The 17,077-nt window shown below is 40.9% G+C and overlaps 1 protein-coding gene across 6 annotated transcripts in view; it reads left to right on the forward strand.

The window, feature by feature from the left end:
• Positions 1 to 17,077, forward strand: part of VWA5B1 (von Willebrand factor A domain containing 5B1) — a 363,216-nt gene that overhangs the window by 193,393 nt on the left and 152,746 nt on the right. For all 6 annotated transcript variants that reach the window (XM_068241760.1, XM_068241758.1, XM_068241754.1 and 3 more), the window contains one exon: positions 9,479 to 9,646. In XM_068241760.1, coding sequence (XP_068097861.1) covers positions 9,508 to 9,646 — 139 coding nt within the window. In that variant the 5' untranslated portion in view covers positions 9,479 to 9,507. The remainder of the gene's footprint in view (positions 1 to 9,478; positions 9,647 to 17,077) is intronic.

Here is a 17,077-nt window from a genome sequence, read left to right on the forward strand (position 1 = left end):
CTTACAACTATTGCCGCCTATGGCAGCAGCAGAGTAGTGTAGGGGTTAAAGGTTAGGCTGGAGGTTAAGGTTAGGCAGAGAGGTAGTTATGTTTATGTGGGTAGGGTGGTTAAGGGTTAGGCACCAAGGGGAGTGGGATTGGCTAAAGAGGAACTTCAGCCTAAACAAACATACTGTCATTAAGTACATTAGTTATGTTAATTAAAATAGATAGGTAATATAATCTCTTACCCACCCTGTTTTAAAAGAACAGGCAAATGTTTGTGATTTCTTGGGGGCAGCCATCTTTTTTGGTTGAAAGGAGGTGACAGGGAGCATAAGACACAGTTCCAACTGTCCTGTGTGCTGATTACCCCTCCCAGCTGCGCGCAATAGGCAACGAGAACAACAACATCAGAAATCCCATCATGCTTTGCACAGCACCAGGGAAAAAATGCCAGAGGCAGTTTTCTTTGATGGGGCGGAGCTTAGCTTCTGTGCAGCAAAAAGTGAGGCTTGGGTAAGAAAAACAAAGTTCTGATGCTGTGAAACTGTTAAAGAAACACCAAGCCTTTTTTAGTGCTGCTGAGTAGATTCTTAGTCTGGAGGTTCACTTTAAGGTTAGGCAGAGAGGGAGGAATTGTTAAGGTTAGTAACCAGGAGGTGTGGTTAAGGTTAGGCGGCACCAGGAAAGTGTCTTAAGTTTAGACATGGGTAGAGGAAGAGTTCATTGTGAGAGTAGGGTTAGGTCATTAGGTCATAGTAAAATATTGTCAAAGATGACCAATATTTTACTATAGGAATGAAGTACAATATCAGTACTTCTACCTTTATTCTACTAGCGGCAGTCTCCAGTGTTATTTTTTTCCCTGCCCCATTTTTACAGACACTCGTGAAAGAGGCCCTAATGAACAGGTGTGCTGTCACATCAGGTGACCTCACACTTTGTAGTTACGGTTGATTAAGCTGCCAAGGTTGCTCATATAGACAGAGGAGTCCAGTAAAGTAGACTGACCGTCACACTGAGCTTCCAGGTGGAAGTAATTTAAACTGACAAAGAAGCTCACCCAAGATAGAACAATAGCTGTGCTTGTCCAGAATAGGTAACGTGAGACCCGGATCATAAAACTCTTAAAAAATGTGGTACAAGCTCGCATATTTGGTACCATAGTATCCTAGGGAAGAGGGAAGATGCATTTTAGGGAATAAAAATAATCGTGAAGCTCATTTAATATATTATTTTGTTAACAAACTAATGGTTTTCCAAAGTCTGAAAATATTCCCAGACACTCAGAGATTTAAAAGTTTTAATATCCTGGCTCTGACGTGGCCAGAAAGAATAATTGTCACCATATTTCCTGCAGGAAACAATCCTATTACTACTAATTGACTAACCTCTTTACTGCAACTCCTGCTATGTTTTAATATAACTCATTTAAAGCAGAGCTGTAAATTTGCTGAAAACAAACAGTTTCTCTTACCTGGGGCTTCCCCAAGCCCCCAGCAGCCGTCCTGTCCCGCGCCGGTCCTGCACGACTCTCCGTTCTTGTAGCGTCCTGCTATTAGCGCAGGACACTATTGCGGGCTGGAACACAAAGAAAGGTTTGCGTAGCCCGGGGCACGCAGGCGCAGTTGCCGTCGAAGTTGACAGTAACGAAATTTAGCGGGAGAATTGAGGATCGTGCAGGAGCGGCGCGGGACAGGACGGCTGCTGGGGGCTTGGGGAAGCCCCAGGTAAGTGAAACAGTGTGTTTTCAGCTAATTTACAGTTCCGCTTTAAAGGAAACCAGAGACGAAGACTCTTCAAAGTTTTATATTTTCCTGGAGCTTCCCTCAGCCCCATCCGCACAGATCGCTCCCACGCCGCCGCCCTCACTCTTCTCCGTCTTCTGTACCGGGTCCGCTAAGTTCGGCCAGTCTGCTCAAGCGCAGTGCGCTCTCTCCGTCTCTCTCTGGCGGAGAATAGTACTGCGAAGACTGAGGACAGCGGCGTGAGAGCGATCTACTGTATCTTCGTCTCTGATACAGGCTGAACAGGGCCAGTTCAAGTTCCCATCTGAAGCAATACTGAATGAAAATGTATTTATATTTGCAAATAAAAAAATCTCTGTACCTCCTTGTAATGTTAGATGTATATACGCTGCCTGCTCTAAGATCTTTTCCGTACAGGCGATCCAATATTTACAAACTGGTCCTGTTCTGGGAGAAGATCTTGTTTATGAGTTGAGTTCAGTGTTAAACATGATGAAACGTGGATAAATTATTTATTTTTGCAAAAACGTTGGATTTAGACATATTGGGCCTGATTCACAAAGCGGTGATAACTCAGTTATCACGCCTAAAAGACTTTAGGCGTGATAACCTTTGCACCGCTGAGTTAGCACCGCTTTGTGCTCTTTATCGCGCGCAAAGTCCCGCGCGCAAAGTTTTGCGCGCCCCATAGGGTTTAATGGGCGCTTCTGTGCGCTGTGCAGCTGCGCGCGCAAAACTTTGCACGCGGGAATTTCGCACGAGTTTCTTCTTATCACGCCTAAACTGAGTTTAGGTGTGATAAAGGGCTTTTCACTGCCGCGCAAAGTGTTTGCACCGCTTTGTGAATCAGGCCCATAGTATAAATTCTTTTTTTTTTGGGTTGTTTTCAACGTGCTTTTAGTGTTGGTTCACACTGCAAGAGATTTTTCTCAGCACTTGTGATTTGAAAAGCTCTTGCTAATGTAAAGCTTTGTGTGTGTTCTCACTTGAGTGTTGTGATTTTATAAAAATCACCCATTTTAGAATTCCTCATATACATTACTGTTCATTTGTCAATTACTTGTTCTACAAAATTCTCAATAAAAATTGAAAGTAAAAAAAAAAAAAAAATCACCCATAACATTACATTAGCAAAAGCTTTTCAAATCGCTAGCGCTTAAAAAGCTAGCAAACCAGCCCTTAAAGCAGGGGTCAGGAGCCTTTTGTGCTGAGAGAGCCATGAGTGCCCCATATTTTAAAATGTAATTGCGTGAGAGACATACAATAGGTTTCAAAGTAAGTACAAGTAAATGTGCGCATTTTATGTAAGACCAACATTTTTAAAGTTAGCTGTCAAATGACAGGCAAGCCTATTGGGTTAAAGGATACCCGAGGTGACATGTGACATGATGAGATAGACATGGGTATGTACAGTGAATAGCACACAGATAACTGTGCTGTGTTCTTTTTTTTTTCTTTCTCTGCCTGAAAGAGTTAAATATCAGGTATGTAAGTGGCTGACTCAGTCCTGACTCAGACAGGAAGCGACTACAGTGTGACCCTCACTGATAAGAAATTCCAGCTATAGAACACTTTCCTAGCAGAAAATGGCTTCTGAGAGCAGGGAAGACATAAAAAGGGTCAATAGTTCATAGATTTTTAGCTCTGGCATACTTCAAATGAATGCGTCATTGAGCAAAAACAATAAAACAGTTAAAACTTAAAAAATAGATTTAAACATAAAATAAAACTGTGGAATATCTTAAAAAGTCATTTTTAGGAGAAGAAAGATAGATACAATCGTTTATTTCATTAGTTTATTTTCGCTTCGGGTGTCCTTTAATCAAAGTGCGGGGATCTAGTCCTACCAAGTCGCTGGACCCGACAGGGTCCAGAGTGGGACAACTGGAGCAGCTGTTCGTTTTGGGGTAGTGTGAGTAAGTTAGTAGCACATGCTACAGCAGTAGTGTGCCTACTTTGAAAAATTTACCTTCGCTGCCACACTAAGCTGTGCTGCTTGAGCCGTGTAGCTTTAGTGAATCAACCCCTACTGATTTGTGTGTGAGCCAGATGTAGCCATCAAAAGAGCCACAGGTTCCCGAGCCATAGGTTCCCTACCCCTGTCTTAAAGTGTTTTAAACTAGACAAGACAAATAACATTTATATTGCTCTTTTCTCCTGGTGGACTCAAAGCGCCAGAGCTGCAGCCACTAGAGCGCGCTCAGTAGGTAGTAGCAGTGTTAGGCTGGATCCACACTATAAGCGCTTTTCTGAGTGCTTGCTGAGCGCTTTTGATTACTGAGCTCTATCTGAGCTCTTTTTAAAAATCACTCCCATTCACTTTCATTAAAATCACAGTAAAAATCACGTAAAAATTGTTGCATATGCAATTTGCGCGATCGCTGTGATTTTCATGTGATTTTTACAGCGATCTTGATGAAAATGGATGGGAGTGATTTTTAAAAAGCGCTCAGAAATTGCTCAGCAATCACAAGCACTCAAGCGCGCAGAAAAGCGCTTATAGGGCTCTATTCATAAAAGGCTTTGCGGTAAAAAAAATCCTGTCGGGAAAATACCGCATTCGGTATATTAGACTTTTGTGTGCTAATTCATAAAAATGTTTACAGTTGCGATAGCAGTGCAGTGATTTCCTGAACTAGGCTGGCGTAACATGATAAGCTGCCTGAGTTGATACATTTTCTCCGTGCAGAGACAGCCTTACAATAAAAGAGGCATCTCCAGCTTCCCTTTAGATGGGCATTTTTTTTAAACTGCCTCTGTTTGCCCTGAATCTTCTCTGAATCTATCTAATAGTCTTTCTAAGCAATCTATTTAATTGCCACAGCTTAGAAGAACTTCAAGAAATGTTACACATGCAGCCTTTCTGATGTGAAATTTATCTGAAAACAGGTACCCAAACACAGCCTGGGGTATTCTGGAAAATCTTTTTTGTACTTCTCTCACTGCTGCTGCCTGGGAGATCTGTCCCCATTAACTTAGCTGTTATCGCTCTCTTATCACCTTTTCTAAACAGACGGTATTCTCCGTCCCAATACCGCTTGCTCTAATCTTTATGAATTGACATTCAGTGATGTGTCGAGATAATCGCCGCATAAGGTGGTAATTTACCTCACTACTCGGGAATTTCAGCTTTTCATGCGGTAACAGTTTTATGAATGGACATTTTGCTAAGTGTTCGGTAAAGTCAGCTGTTTTGAGCATTGCCACATACAGGAATGCTTTATAAATAGAGGCCATAGTGTGGATCCAGCCTTAGGGGGTCTTATGCTGGGAATACACCATGAGTTTTTTCAGCAGATAGATGGCTCCATAAATAATTTCCAACAGGTCCGATCTGATTTTGATCATTTTTTTGATCGATTTTCTCATAGAAGTGAATGGAAATCAGAAAAACGACCGGAAAATCAATCTGAAAGTAAATCTGCCAAAAACAAACAAACAACTCATTGTGTATTCCCAGCATTACCCAAGGTCTCCTTATGGAATAGATGCTGGCTTACTGAACAGGAAGAGCCAAGATTTGAGCCCAGATCTTCTGAGTCAGAGGCAGAGCCCTTAAAGTGTAACTGTCGGGCATAAAATAAAAAATCAATTCTTTATTTTTATCTGGTAAACAAGTAATAGGGATGCTAACCAGGTAATCCAAACGTTAAAATCACTATTACTTTTCTTGTTGATAAATGATCATTCCCCAGTTCACCTGACTCTTATTTGGTACACACATGAAAGTTGCAGGGCATGCTGGGTTGTCCTTTTTTTGCTTCTCTACTTTCCCCTCAGACTTAACTAATACAGCCTGTTTAGCTAAAGCCTCTTTCCCTCCTGTTTTCTCCTCCCACCGATCTGTTCCTCTCTAATTGGACAATGTTTCTTATGCTGAGACAATGCAGTTTCTATAGTGAAGGGTGTGCAATGCATACACAATCAGGCAGAGGAGAGTAAGGGGGGAAATGACAACAGGATTGGCTTCAAAATAGCCACAGTTAAAATGGGAAATGCTAAGAAGAATTTTCTCTTTTTTTTTACTGTAAAAAGTGGAAAAATCACTAAAATCAAAACGTGGACAGTGCAATACATATGTTATGTAAGTAGAGCAAGTATTTATCTACTTATATACAGTATGTGGGTTTTTTTCTGAGATAGTATGGCTGACAGCTCCTCTTTAACCAGTACACCATCCAGCCACTAAAGTGTGGTACTTAAAACTGTATCCCATACCCCACACTCCAAATGTATTTATTTCCCATTTTATGCATTCCAGAATTTTATATGCTTTAGCTGCTGCCGCTTGGCATTGTATACACTTACTTAAAGCGGAATATAACCCTGCATTTCAACTTTGCTCTAAAACATTATTTACAGTATATTATATGCAACCAGCATTTTTTTTACTTGACCAGCATTAAAAGGGTTACACAGAGCTTTAAAATTCCTGGAGATTTCTGCAGACGCATCCGAAGCTGACATAGATACATTTTGTTTACATAAATGTATCTAAGTGCTGAATGTGACTCACTCTCTCTGACTGAGAAGGAGCTGGAGGACAGCCAAAGAGTGTGTAACATTTCTCAATAGATACATATAACTAAATAGAATGTAGCAATCTGAACTTTTGCATATCTCTCAACGGAACTTTAAACCTCTGTGTTTAACCCTTCCAATGCTGGTCTAGTAAAAAAAAAATGCTTTTTGCATATAATATGCTGTAAATAATGTTTTAGAGCAAAGTTGAAATGCAGGGTTATATTCCACTTTAACTTATTAACAACCTTCTCCAAATCTAATAGTGCAACATTTAACAAAACTACATAATCATTGTAACTCAGGTCGTTTCTAATTTAGGGGACTATCTGTATATAGGAATTAAGTCTGAAAAAAGGCTTATTCTTTTTTTTCCTTTTAAGTTATCACTTCCAATCGCAGAGGGGGGGGGTTGGTGGATGTGAGTTCAGACCTACTAACCTTCCCTACCTCCAATACAGGGGACTATATTTCAGGTGAATTGTAGTAACCCCCACTGGTCCCTTTGATAAAAGAATGGCTCAAGGAGGCAAACTAGGCACAGTTAGTTTTGTGTTTGTTTTGTCTTTTTTTTTTTCAACAAAAGGTTATTCTAAAAATATCTGTGAAAGTTTGATGCCCTCAATAGTTCCTGGGTAAAAGTGTAAAACTCTCAGCACTGGCTCAAAATGTAGAACTCTCGTTTAGTGGCTCGGTACTGGCTCTGAGACGAGGCGAAAGCAACATATGTAAAGCTTGATTCAGAGGATTAAGCTTTTGCTGAATAAGTTCGATATAAAGTGTGAAAGGTATCAACCTTGTTGTTAGACATTGAATTGATCTGTTGTTATAATACATGTCTAAATAGGTTGACACGAATATGGAAATTATGAAGACTGTCAAAACCACTTGTTTTGTATTAAACCTTTCTTCTGAATAAAGATTATGTTCATACAATACAATACAATACAATAACATTTCTATAGCGCTTTTCTCCCATAGGACTCAAAGCGCTTTACCTCCCAACTTTCGGAGATGAGAAAGAGGGACACTTAACGTGAACCAGAGACGAAGCCCCCTCATGTATTTTACCATATATATCTGTGGGAACATCAGAGAAAACACCTACCCTGCTCTCTGTTTCATTCTTCACTGCTCAGCTTGCTTGTTATCAGCCCTGATAAAATTCCTAACTGAGCATTCAGTATGGCTTTGCTATAATGACTCAGCTATAATGGATTCCTGAGCAGAGCCAGAAGGGGGCAGGCTTGGGCTTGAAAAGACATCAAAGAACACATACTCAGCTATAATGATTCCTGAGCAAAGCCAGGCTGAATGCTCAGTCAGGGATTTTATCAGGGCTGATAAGAAGCAAGCTGAACCGCAAATAATGAAACAGAGAGCAGAGTAGATGTTTTCTCTAATGTTCTCACTGATATATATGGTAAAATACATGAGGGTGCTTTGTCTCTGGTACACTTTAAGCCACACCCCTGATCACACCCCCGTCACACCTCTAGTCTCGCATACCATAAAGATTTCATAAGAAAAATATGTTGTTTTATAACTCAAATGACACTGGTCCTTTCTATCCTGGGTCAGTTTCTTCCATATTAACATCTGAAATTAAAAAATATATTAATTTAAAGGATGGGAATAAAGTTTAGAGTCAAACTAACACATTTTCAGTAAAGAAATACATATATTTGCATAAAAAGAATACTGCTGCCAGACTGCTAACCAACCAACCCCGTCACTGCCACATAACGCCAGTCCTGCATTCCCTTCACTGGCTACCTATAGAATGGAGGGTCCTATTCAAGATCGGCCTACTGACATTCAAATCCCTGAATAATCTAGGCCCTGGATACATGAAAGATATGTTACAGCTGCGTAGCAATCCCCGCATTCTCAGATCCACAGGTTCTAATAATCTAGTCATACCCAGAGTCCACTTGGAAACTTTTGGTCCCAGAGCCTTCTGTCATGCTGCCCCTACGTTTTGGAACTCCTTACCTCAACAGATCAGGACAGCCCCATCCCTGGACGTGTTTAAATCCAGACTGAAAACCCACCTGTTCAGTCTGGCATTTGCAGAAATATAACTTTTGTTGTGTGAATACTTCATCCTACTAATTACTGAATCTGAGAGAGCCTAAGCGCTTTGAGTCCTATGGGAGAAAAGCGCTATAGAAATGTTATTGTATTGTATTGTATTAAAAAGAGGAGGAAAGAGGGGCAAAGGGACAGGGCTCCCAAAGAGGGACAGTCCCTCCAAAAGAGGGACACAGTTGGGAGCTATGTTATGTTAAAAAAAAAACAACAACAAAAAAATCAAAACCTTATTGCGCTCTCTCTCACCATTCTTTTTTTTTAAAAGACCACAGTCCCTCTGGTCTATTTATATTGGCAGATTGATATTGTTACAACAGGAAGAGCGATTCCGTATTGCCTACTTTTCAGGCACAAGGCTTCACCAGTCTGTTTAACAAGTACACAAATTCTGATTGATCAGACTTGCTGGCAATGTAGTTGTAACAAAGCTGACAGAGGAAGTGGGGTCAGCAGAAAGGTGTTTTTTGATTGGTGAAAGGAGGTTGTGCAAAATGTTCTGTATCTTATTTGTTTTTTTTTTTCCCACCAATTAGGATTTCTTTGGGTGGTACATTTTGCTAAGAATTATTTTATTCGAAATGCATTTTATCAGGAATAATAAAAAATAGAAGAAAAAAATCATTTCTCAGTTTTCAGCAATTAGTTTTAAAATAATACATGCTAATATAATTAAAACTCGTATTTTATTTTTACCGGTTATTACACTGTTTAAATTATGTCCCTTTCACAATGTATGGCGACAATATTTTATTTGGTAATAAAGGTGTATTTTTTTCAGTTTTGCATCCATCACTTATTACAAGCCCTTATTTGCAAAAATAATAGTAAAATACCCTCATGATATACATATGCTGGCTGACTACATTGTGTGTAGGGAGGGAGGGAGGGGCTGTGTGTGTGCGTGCGTGCTATTTTTCAACAATCGACCTGGGAGCAAATTGACCTATAAACTGCCCTGAGTCTGAGAACGTACACTTTAACAGGCATGAGCTCTGCTTAGCTGCAGCATTGTGTGTAATGGTTACTCTGCTCTTGTAGTTGCATAGTAATTTGTATTTGCACCTGATGCCCACTTCCTGCAGCGCTCCCATGTGACCTCACAGCCTCATCTCACCTTCTCTTCTCTCCACAGAGCAGCGTCTCTCCACTGGCGGCACCAGGATGCCTGGACTCATGAACCGCTTCACCGGGGCCCCGCTGCCCCTAACCACCTCGGAGATCAGCGCTTGTGTCAGCGGCTATGCCTTGGGAATGACGGCTTCCCTCACCTACAGCAACCCTGAGCCTCAGTCTGTGGAAGGTAATTCCCAGCATACCTTGCAATCACCCTCCATTACCATGACACCCTCCCTGGTGTAGCATAATAATTAGAAGACTGGGGCACTGAAGGAAGAGGACCAGAATACAGAGAATAACAAATCTCAGTCTGGCTACATGGGGGGTGGGTGGAGATATATATATATATCTTTGGGAGCCCTGTCCCTCTGTCCCTCTTTCTATGTTAATATATATATTTTTCTACTACAAAATGTGTTTGATTGACTCTAAACTTTATTCCCATCCTTTAAAATTGATATATTACTTAATTTTAAAATGTTAAAATAAAGGAAAATGAACCAGGTTAGAAAGGACCAGTGTGGTTTGAATTATAAAACAACATATTTTTCTTATGAAATCTTTATGGTATGCGGGACTAGGGTGTGTGATGGGGGCATAATTAGGGGTGTGGCAGGGGTGTGGCTTAAGTGTCCCTCTTTCTCATCTCAAAAAGTTGGAAGGTATGACTGTAGTGACATATAGTACAATGCAATAAAGAGGCCCTGTAGTGACATATAGTAGAATGCAGTAAAGAGGCCCTGTAGTCTCCTATAGTAGAATGCAGTAAAGAGGCCCTGTAGTGACATATAGAGGAATGCAGTAAAGAGGCCCTGTAGTGATATATAGTAGAATGCAGTAAAGAGGCCCTCTAGTGACATGCAGTAGAATGCAGTAAAGAGGCCCTGTAGTGACATATAGTAGGATGGAGTAAAGAGGCCCTGCAGTGACATATAGTAGGATGGAGTAAAGAGGCCCTGCAGTGACATATAGTAGAATGCAGTAAAGAGGCCCTGTAGTGACATATAGTAGAACGCATTAAAGAGGCCCTGTAGTGACATATAGTAGAACGCATTAAAGAGGCCCTGTAGTGACATATAGTAGAACGCATTAAAGAGGCCCTGTAGTGACATATAGTAAAATGCAGTAAGGAGGCCCTCTAGTGACATATAGTAGAATGCAGTAAAGAGGCCCTGTAGTGACATATACTAGAATGCAGTAAAGAGGCCCTGTAGTGACATATAGTAGAATGTAGTAAATAGGCCCTGTAGTGACATATAGTAGAATGCATTAAAGAGGCCCTGTAGTGTCATATAGTGGAACGCATTAAAGAGATCCTGTAGTGTCATATAGTAGAACGCATTAAAGAGGCCCTGTAGTGACATATAGTAGAACGCATTAAAGAGGCCCTGTAGTGACATATAGTAGAACGCATTAAAGAGGCCCTGTAGTGACATATAGTAAAATGCAGTAAGGAGGCCCTCTAGTGACATATAGTAGAATGTAGTAAAGAGGCCCTGTAGTGACATATACTAGAATGCAGTAAAGAGGCCCTGTAGTGACATATAGTAGAATGTAGTAAATAGGCCCTGTAGTGACATATAGTAGAATGCAGTAGAGAGGCCCTGTAGTGACATATAGCAGAATGCAGTAAAGAGGTCCTGTAGTGACATATAGTAGAATGCAGTAAAGAGGCCCTGTAGTGACATATAGCAGAATGCAGTAAAGAGGCCCTGTAGTGACATATAGTAGAATGCAGTAAAGAGGCCCTGTAGTGACATATAGTAGAATGCAGTAAAGAGGCCCTGTAGTGACATATAGTAGAATGCAGTAAAGAGGCCATGTAGTGACATATAGCAGAATGCAGTATAGAGGCCCTGTAGTGACATATAGTAGAATGCAGTAAAGAGGCCTTGTAGTGACATATAGTAGAATGCAGTAAAGAGGCCCTGTAGTGACATATAGTAGAATGCAGTAAAGAGGCCCTGTAGTGACATATAGTAGAATGCAGTAAAGAGGCCTTGTAGTGACATATAGTAGAATGCAGTAAAGAGGCCCTGTAGTGACATATAGTAGAATGCAGTAAAGAGGCCCTGTAGTGACATATAGTAGAATGCAGTAAAGAGGCCTTGTAGTGACATATAGTAGAATGCAGTAAAGAGGCCCTGTAGTGACATATAGTAGAATGCAGTAAAGAGGCCCTGTAGTGACATATAGTAGAATGCAGTAAAGAGGCCCTGTAGTGACATATAGTAGAATGCAGTAAAGAGGCCTTGTAGTGACATATAGTAGAATGCAGTAAAGAGGCCATGTAGTGACATATAGCAGAATGCAGTATAGAGGCCCTGTAGTGACATATAGTAGAATGCAGTAAAGAGGCCTTGTAGTGACATATAGTAGAATGCAGTAAAGAGGCCCTGTAGTGACATATAGTAGAATGCAGTAAAGAGGCCCTGTAGTGACATATAGTAGAATGCAGTAAAGAGGCCTTGTAGTGACATATAGTAGAATGCAGTAAAGAGGCCCTGTAGTGACATATAGTAGAAGGCAGTAAAGAGGCCCTGTAGTGACATATAGTAGAATGCAGTAGAGAGGCCCTGTAGTGACATATAGCAGAATGCAGTAAAGAGGTCCTGTAGTGACATATAGTAGAATGCAGTAAAGAGGCCCTGTAGTGACATATAGCAGAATGCAGTAAAGAGGCCCTGTAGTGACATATAGTAGAATGCAGTAAAGAGGCCCTGTAGTGACATATAGTAGAATGCAGTAAAGAGGCCCTGTAGTGACATATAGTAGAATGCAGTAAAGAGGCCATGTAGTGACATATAGCAGAATGCAGTATAGAGGCCCTGTAGTGACATATAGTAGAATGCAGTAAAGAGGCCTTGTAGTGACATATAGTAGAATGCAGTAAAGAGGCCCTGTAGTGACATATAGTAGAATGCAGTAAAGAGGCCCTGTAGTGACATATAGTAGAATGCAGTAAAGAGGCCTTGTAGTGACATATAGTAGAATGCAGTAAAGAGGCCCTGTAGTGACATATAGTAGAATGCAGTAAAGAGGCCCTGTAGTGACATATAGTAGAATGTAGTAAATAGGCCCTGTAGTGACATATAGTAGAATGCAGTAAAGAGGCCCTGTAGTGACATATACTAGAATGCAGTAAAGAGGCCCTGTAGTGACATATAGTAGAATGTAGTAAATAGGCCCTGTAGTGACATATAGTAGAATGCATTAAAGAGGCCCTGTAGTGTCATATAGTGGAACGCATTAAAGAGATCCTGTAGTGTCATATAGTAGAACGCATTAAAGAGGCCCTGTAGTGACATATAGTAGAACGCATTAAAGAGGCCCTGTAGTGACATATAGTAGAACGCATTAAAGAGGCCCTGTAGTGACATATAGTAAAATGCAGTAAGGAGGCCCTCTAGTGACATATAGTAGAATGTAGTAAAGAGGCCCTGTAGTGACATATACTAGAATGCAGTAAAGAGGCCCTGTAGTGACATATAGTAGAATGTAGTAAATAGGCCCTGTAGTGACATATAGTAGAATGCAGTAGAGAGGCCCTGTAGTGACATATAGCAGAATGCAGTAAAGAGGTCCTGTAGTGACATATAGTAGAATGCAGTAAAGAGGCCCTGTAGTGACATATAGCAGAATGCAGTAAAGAGGCCCTGTAGTGACATATAGTAGAATGCAGTAAAGAGGCCCTGTAGTGACATATAGTAGAATGCAGTAAAGAGGCCCTGTAGTGACATATAGTAGAATGCAGTAAAGAGGCCATGTAGTGACATATAGCAGAATGCAGTATAGAGGCCCTGTAGTGACATATAGTAGAATGCAGTAAAGAGGCCTTGTAGTGACATATAGTAGAATGCAGTAAAGAGGCCCTGTAGTGACATATAGTAGAATGCAGTAAAGAGGCCCTGTAGTGACATATAGTAGAATGCAGTAAAGAGGCCTTGTAGTGACATATAGTAGAATGCAGTAAAGAGGCCCTGTAGTGACATATAGTAGAATGCAGTAAAGAGGCCCTGTAGTGACATATAGTAGAATGCAGTAAAGAGGCCTTGTAGTGACATATAGTAGAATGCAGTAAAGAGGCCCTGTAGTGACATATAGTAGAATGCAGTAAAGAGGCCCTGTAGTGACATATAGTAGAATGCAGTAAAGAGGCCCTGTAGTGACATATAGTAGAATGCAGTAAAGAGGCCTTGTAGTGACATATAGTAGAATGCAGTAAAGAGGCCATGTAGTGACATATAGCAGAATGCAGTATAGAGGCCCTGTAGTGACATATAGTAGAATGCAGTAAAGAGGCCTTGTAGTGACATATAGTAGAATGCAGTAAAGAGGCCCTGTAGTGACATATAGTAGAATGCAGTAAAGAGGCCCTGTAGTGACATATAGTAGAATGCAGTAAAGAGGCCTTGTAGTGACATATAGTAGAATGCAGTAAAGAGGCCCTGTAGTGACATATAGTAGAAGGCAGTAAAGAGGCCCTGTAGTGACATATAGTAGAATGCAGTAGAGAGGCCCTGTAGTGACATATAGCAGAATGCAGTAAAGAGGTCCTGTAGTGACATATAGTAGAATGCAGTAAAGAGGCCCTGTAGTGACATATAGCAGAATGCAGTAAAGAGGCCCTGTAGTGACATATAGTAGAATGCAGTAAAGAGGCCCTGTAGTGACATATAGTAGAATGCAGTAAAGAGGCCCTGTAGTGACATATAGTAGAATGCAGTAAAGAGGCCATGTAGTGACATATAGCAGAATGCAGTATAGAGGCCCTGTAGTGACATATAGTAGAATGCAGTAAAGAGGCCTTGTAGTGACATATAGTAGAATGCAGTAAAGAGGCCCTGTAGTGACATATAGTAGAATGCAGTAAAGAGGCCCTGTAGTGACATATAGTAGAATGCAGTAAAGAGGCCTTGTAGTGACATATAGTAGAATGCAGTAAAGAGGCCCTGTAGTGACATATAGTAGAATGCAGTAAAGAGGCCCTGTAGTGACATATAGTAGAATGTAGTAAATAGGCCCTGTAGTGACATATAGTAGAATGCAGTAAAGAGGCCCTGTAGTGACATATACTAGAATGCAGTAAAGAGGCCCTGTAGTGACATATAGTAGAATGTAGTAAATAGGCCCTGTAGTGACATATAGTAGAATGCATTAAAGAGGCCCTGTAGTGTCATATAGTGGAACGCATTAAAGAGATCCTGTAGTGTCATATAGTAGAACGCATTAAAGAGGCCCTGTAGTGACATATAGTAGAACGCATTAAAGAGGCCCTGTAGTGACATATAGTAGAACGCATTAAAGAGGCCCTGTAGTGACATATAGTAAAATGCAGTAAGGAGGCCCTCTAGTGACATATAGTAGAATGTAGTAAAGAGGCCCTGTAGTGACATATACTAGAATGCAGTAAAGAGGCCCTGTAGTGACATATAGTAGAATGTAGTAAATAGGCCCTGTAGTGACATATAGTAGAATGCAGTAGAGAGGCCCTGTAGTGACATATAGCAGAATGCAGTAAAGAGGTCCTGTAGTGACATATAGTAGAATGCAGTAAAGAGGCCCTGTAGTGACATATAGCAGAATGCAGTAAAGAGGCCCTGTAGTGACATATAGTAGAATGCAGTAAAGAGGCCCTGTAGTGACATATAGTAGAATGCAGTAAAGAGGCCCTGTAGTGACATATAGTAGAATGCAGTAAAGAGGCCATGTAGTGACATATAGCAGAATGCAGTATAGAGGCCCTGTAGTGACATATAGTAGAATGCAGTAAAGAGGCCTTGTAGTGACATATAGTAGAATGCAGTAAAGAGGCCCTGTAGTGACATATAGTAGAATGCAGTAAAGAGGCCCTGTAGTGACATATAGTAGAATGCAGTAAAGAGGCCTTGTAGTGACATATAGTAGAATGCAGTAAATAGGCCTTGTAGTGACATATAGTAGAATGCAGTAAAGAGGCCATGTAGTGACATATAGCAGAATGCAGTATAGAGGCCCTGTAGTGACATATAGTAGAATGCAGTAAAGAGGCCTTGTAGTGACATATAGTAGAATGCAGTAAAGAGGCCCTGTAGTGACATATAGTAGAATGCAGTAAAGAGGCCCTGTAGTGACATATAGTAGAATGCAGTAAAGAGGCCTTGTAGTGACATATAGTAGAATGCAGTAAAGAGGCCCTGTAGTGACATATAGTAGAAGGCAGTAAAGAGGCCCTGTAGTGACATATAGTAGAATGCAGTAGAGAGGCCCTGTAGTGACATATAGCAGAATGCAGTAAAGAGGTCCTGTAGTGACATATAGTAGAATGCAGTAAAGAGGCCCTGTAGTGACATATAGCAGAATGCAGTAAAGAGGCCCTGTAGTGACATATAGTAGAATGCAGTAAAGAGGCCCTGTAGTGACATATAGTAGAATGCAGTAAAGAGGCCCTGTAGTGACATATAGTAGAATGCAGTAAAGAGGCCATGTAGTGACATATAGCAGAATGCAGTATAGAGGCCCTGTAGTGACATATAGTAGAATGCAGTAAAGAGGCCTTGTAGTGACATATAGTAGAATGCAGTAAAGAGGCCCTGTAGTGACATATAGTAGAATGCAGTAAAGAGGCCCTGTAGTGACATATAGTAGAATGCAGTAAAGAGGCCTTGTAGTGACATATAGTAGAATGCAGTAAAGAGGCCCTGTAGTGACATATAGTAGAATGCAGTAAAGAGGCCCTGTAGTGACATATAGTAGAATGCAGTAAAGAGGCCTTGTAGTGACATATAGTAGAATGCAGTAAAGAGGCCCTGTAGTGACATATAGTAGAATGCAGTAAAGAGGCCCTGTAGTGACATATAGTAGAATGCAGTAAAGAGGCCCTGTAGTGACATATAGTAGAATGCAGTAAAGAGGCCTTGTAGTGACATATAGTAGAATGCAGTAAAGAGGCCATGTAGTGACATATAGCAGAATGCAGTATAGAGGCCCTGTAGTGACATATAGTAGAATGCAGTAAAGAGGCCTTGTAGTGACATATAGTAGAATGCAGTAAAGAGGCCCTGTAGTGACATATAGTAGAATGCAGTAAAGAGGCCCTGTAGTGACATATAGTAGAATGCAGTAAAGAGGCCTTGTAGTGACATATAGTAGAATGCAGTAAAGAGGCCCTGTAGTGACATATAGTAGAAGGCAGTAAAGAGGCCCTGTAGTGACATATAGTAGAATGCAGTAGAGAGGCCCTGTAGTGACATATAGCAGAATGCAGTAAAGAGGTCCTGTAGTGACATATAGTAGAATGCAGTAAAGAGGCCCTGTAGTGACATATAGCAGAATGCAGTAAAGAGGCCCTGTAGTGACATATAGTAGAATGCAGTAAAGAGGCCCTGTAGTGACATATAGTAGAATGCAGTAAAGAGGCCCTGTAGTGACATATAGTAGAATGCAGTAAAGAGGCCATGTAGTGACATATAGCAGAATGCAGTATAGAGGCCCTGTAGTGACATATAGTAGAATGCAGTAAAGAGGCCTTGTAGTGACATATAGTAGAATGCAGTAAAGAGGCCCTGTAGTGACATATAGTAGAATGCAGTAAAGAGGCCCTGTAGTGACATATAGTAGAATGCAGTAAAGAGGC

Source organism: Hyperolius riggenbachi, chromosome 6 (assembly GCF_040937935.1).
Source record: "Hyperolius riggenbachi isolate aHypRig1 chromosome 6, aHypRig1.pri, whole genome shotgun sequence".
Lineage (NCBI taxonomy): Eukaryota > Metazoa > Chordata > Amphibia > Anura > Hyperoliidae > Hyperolius > Hyperolius riggenbachi.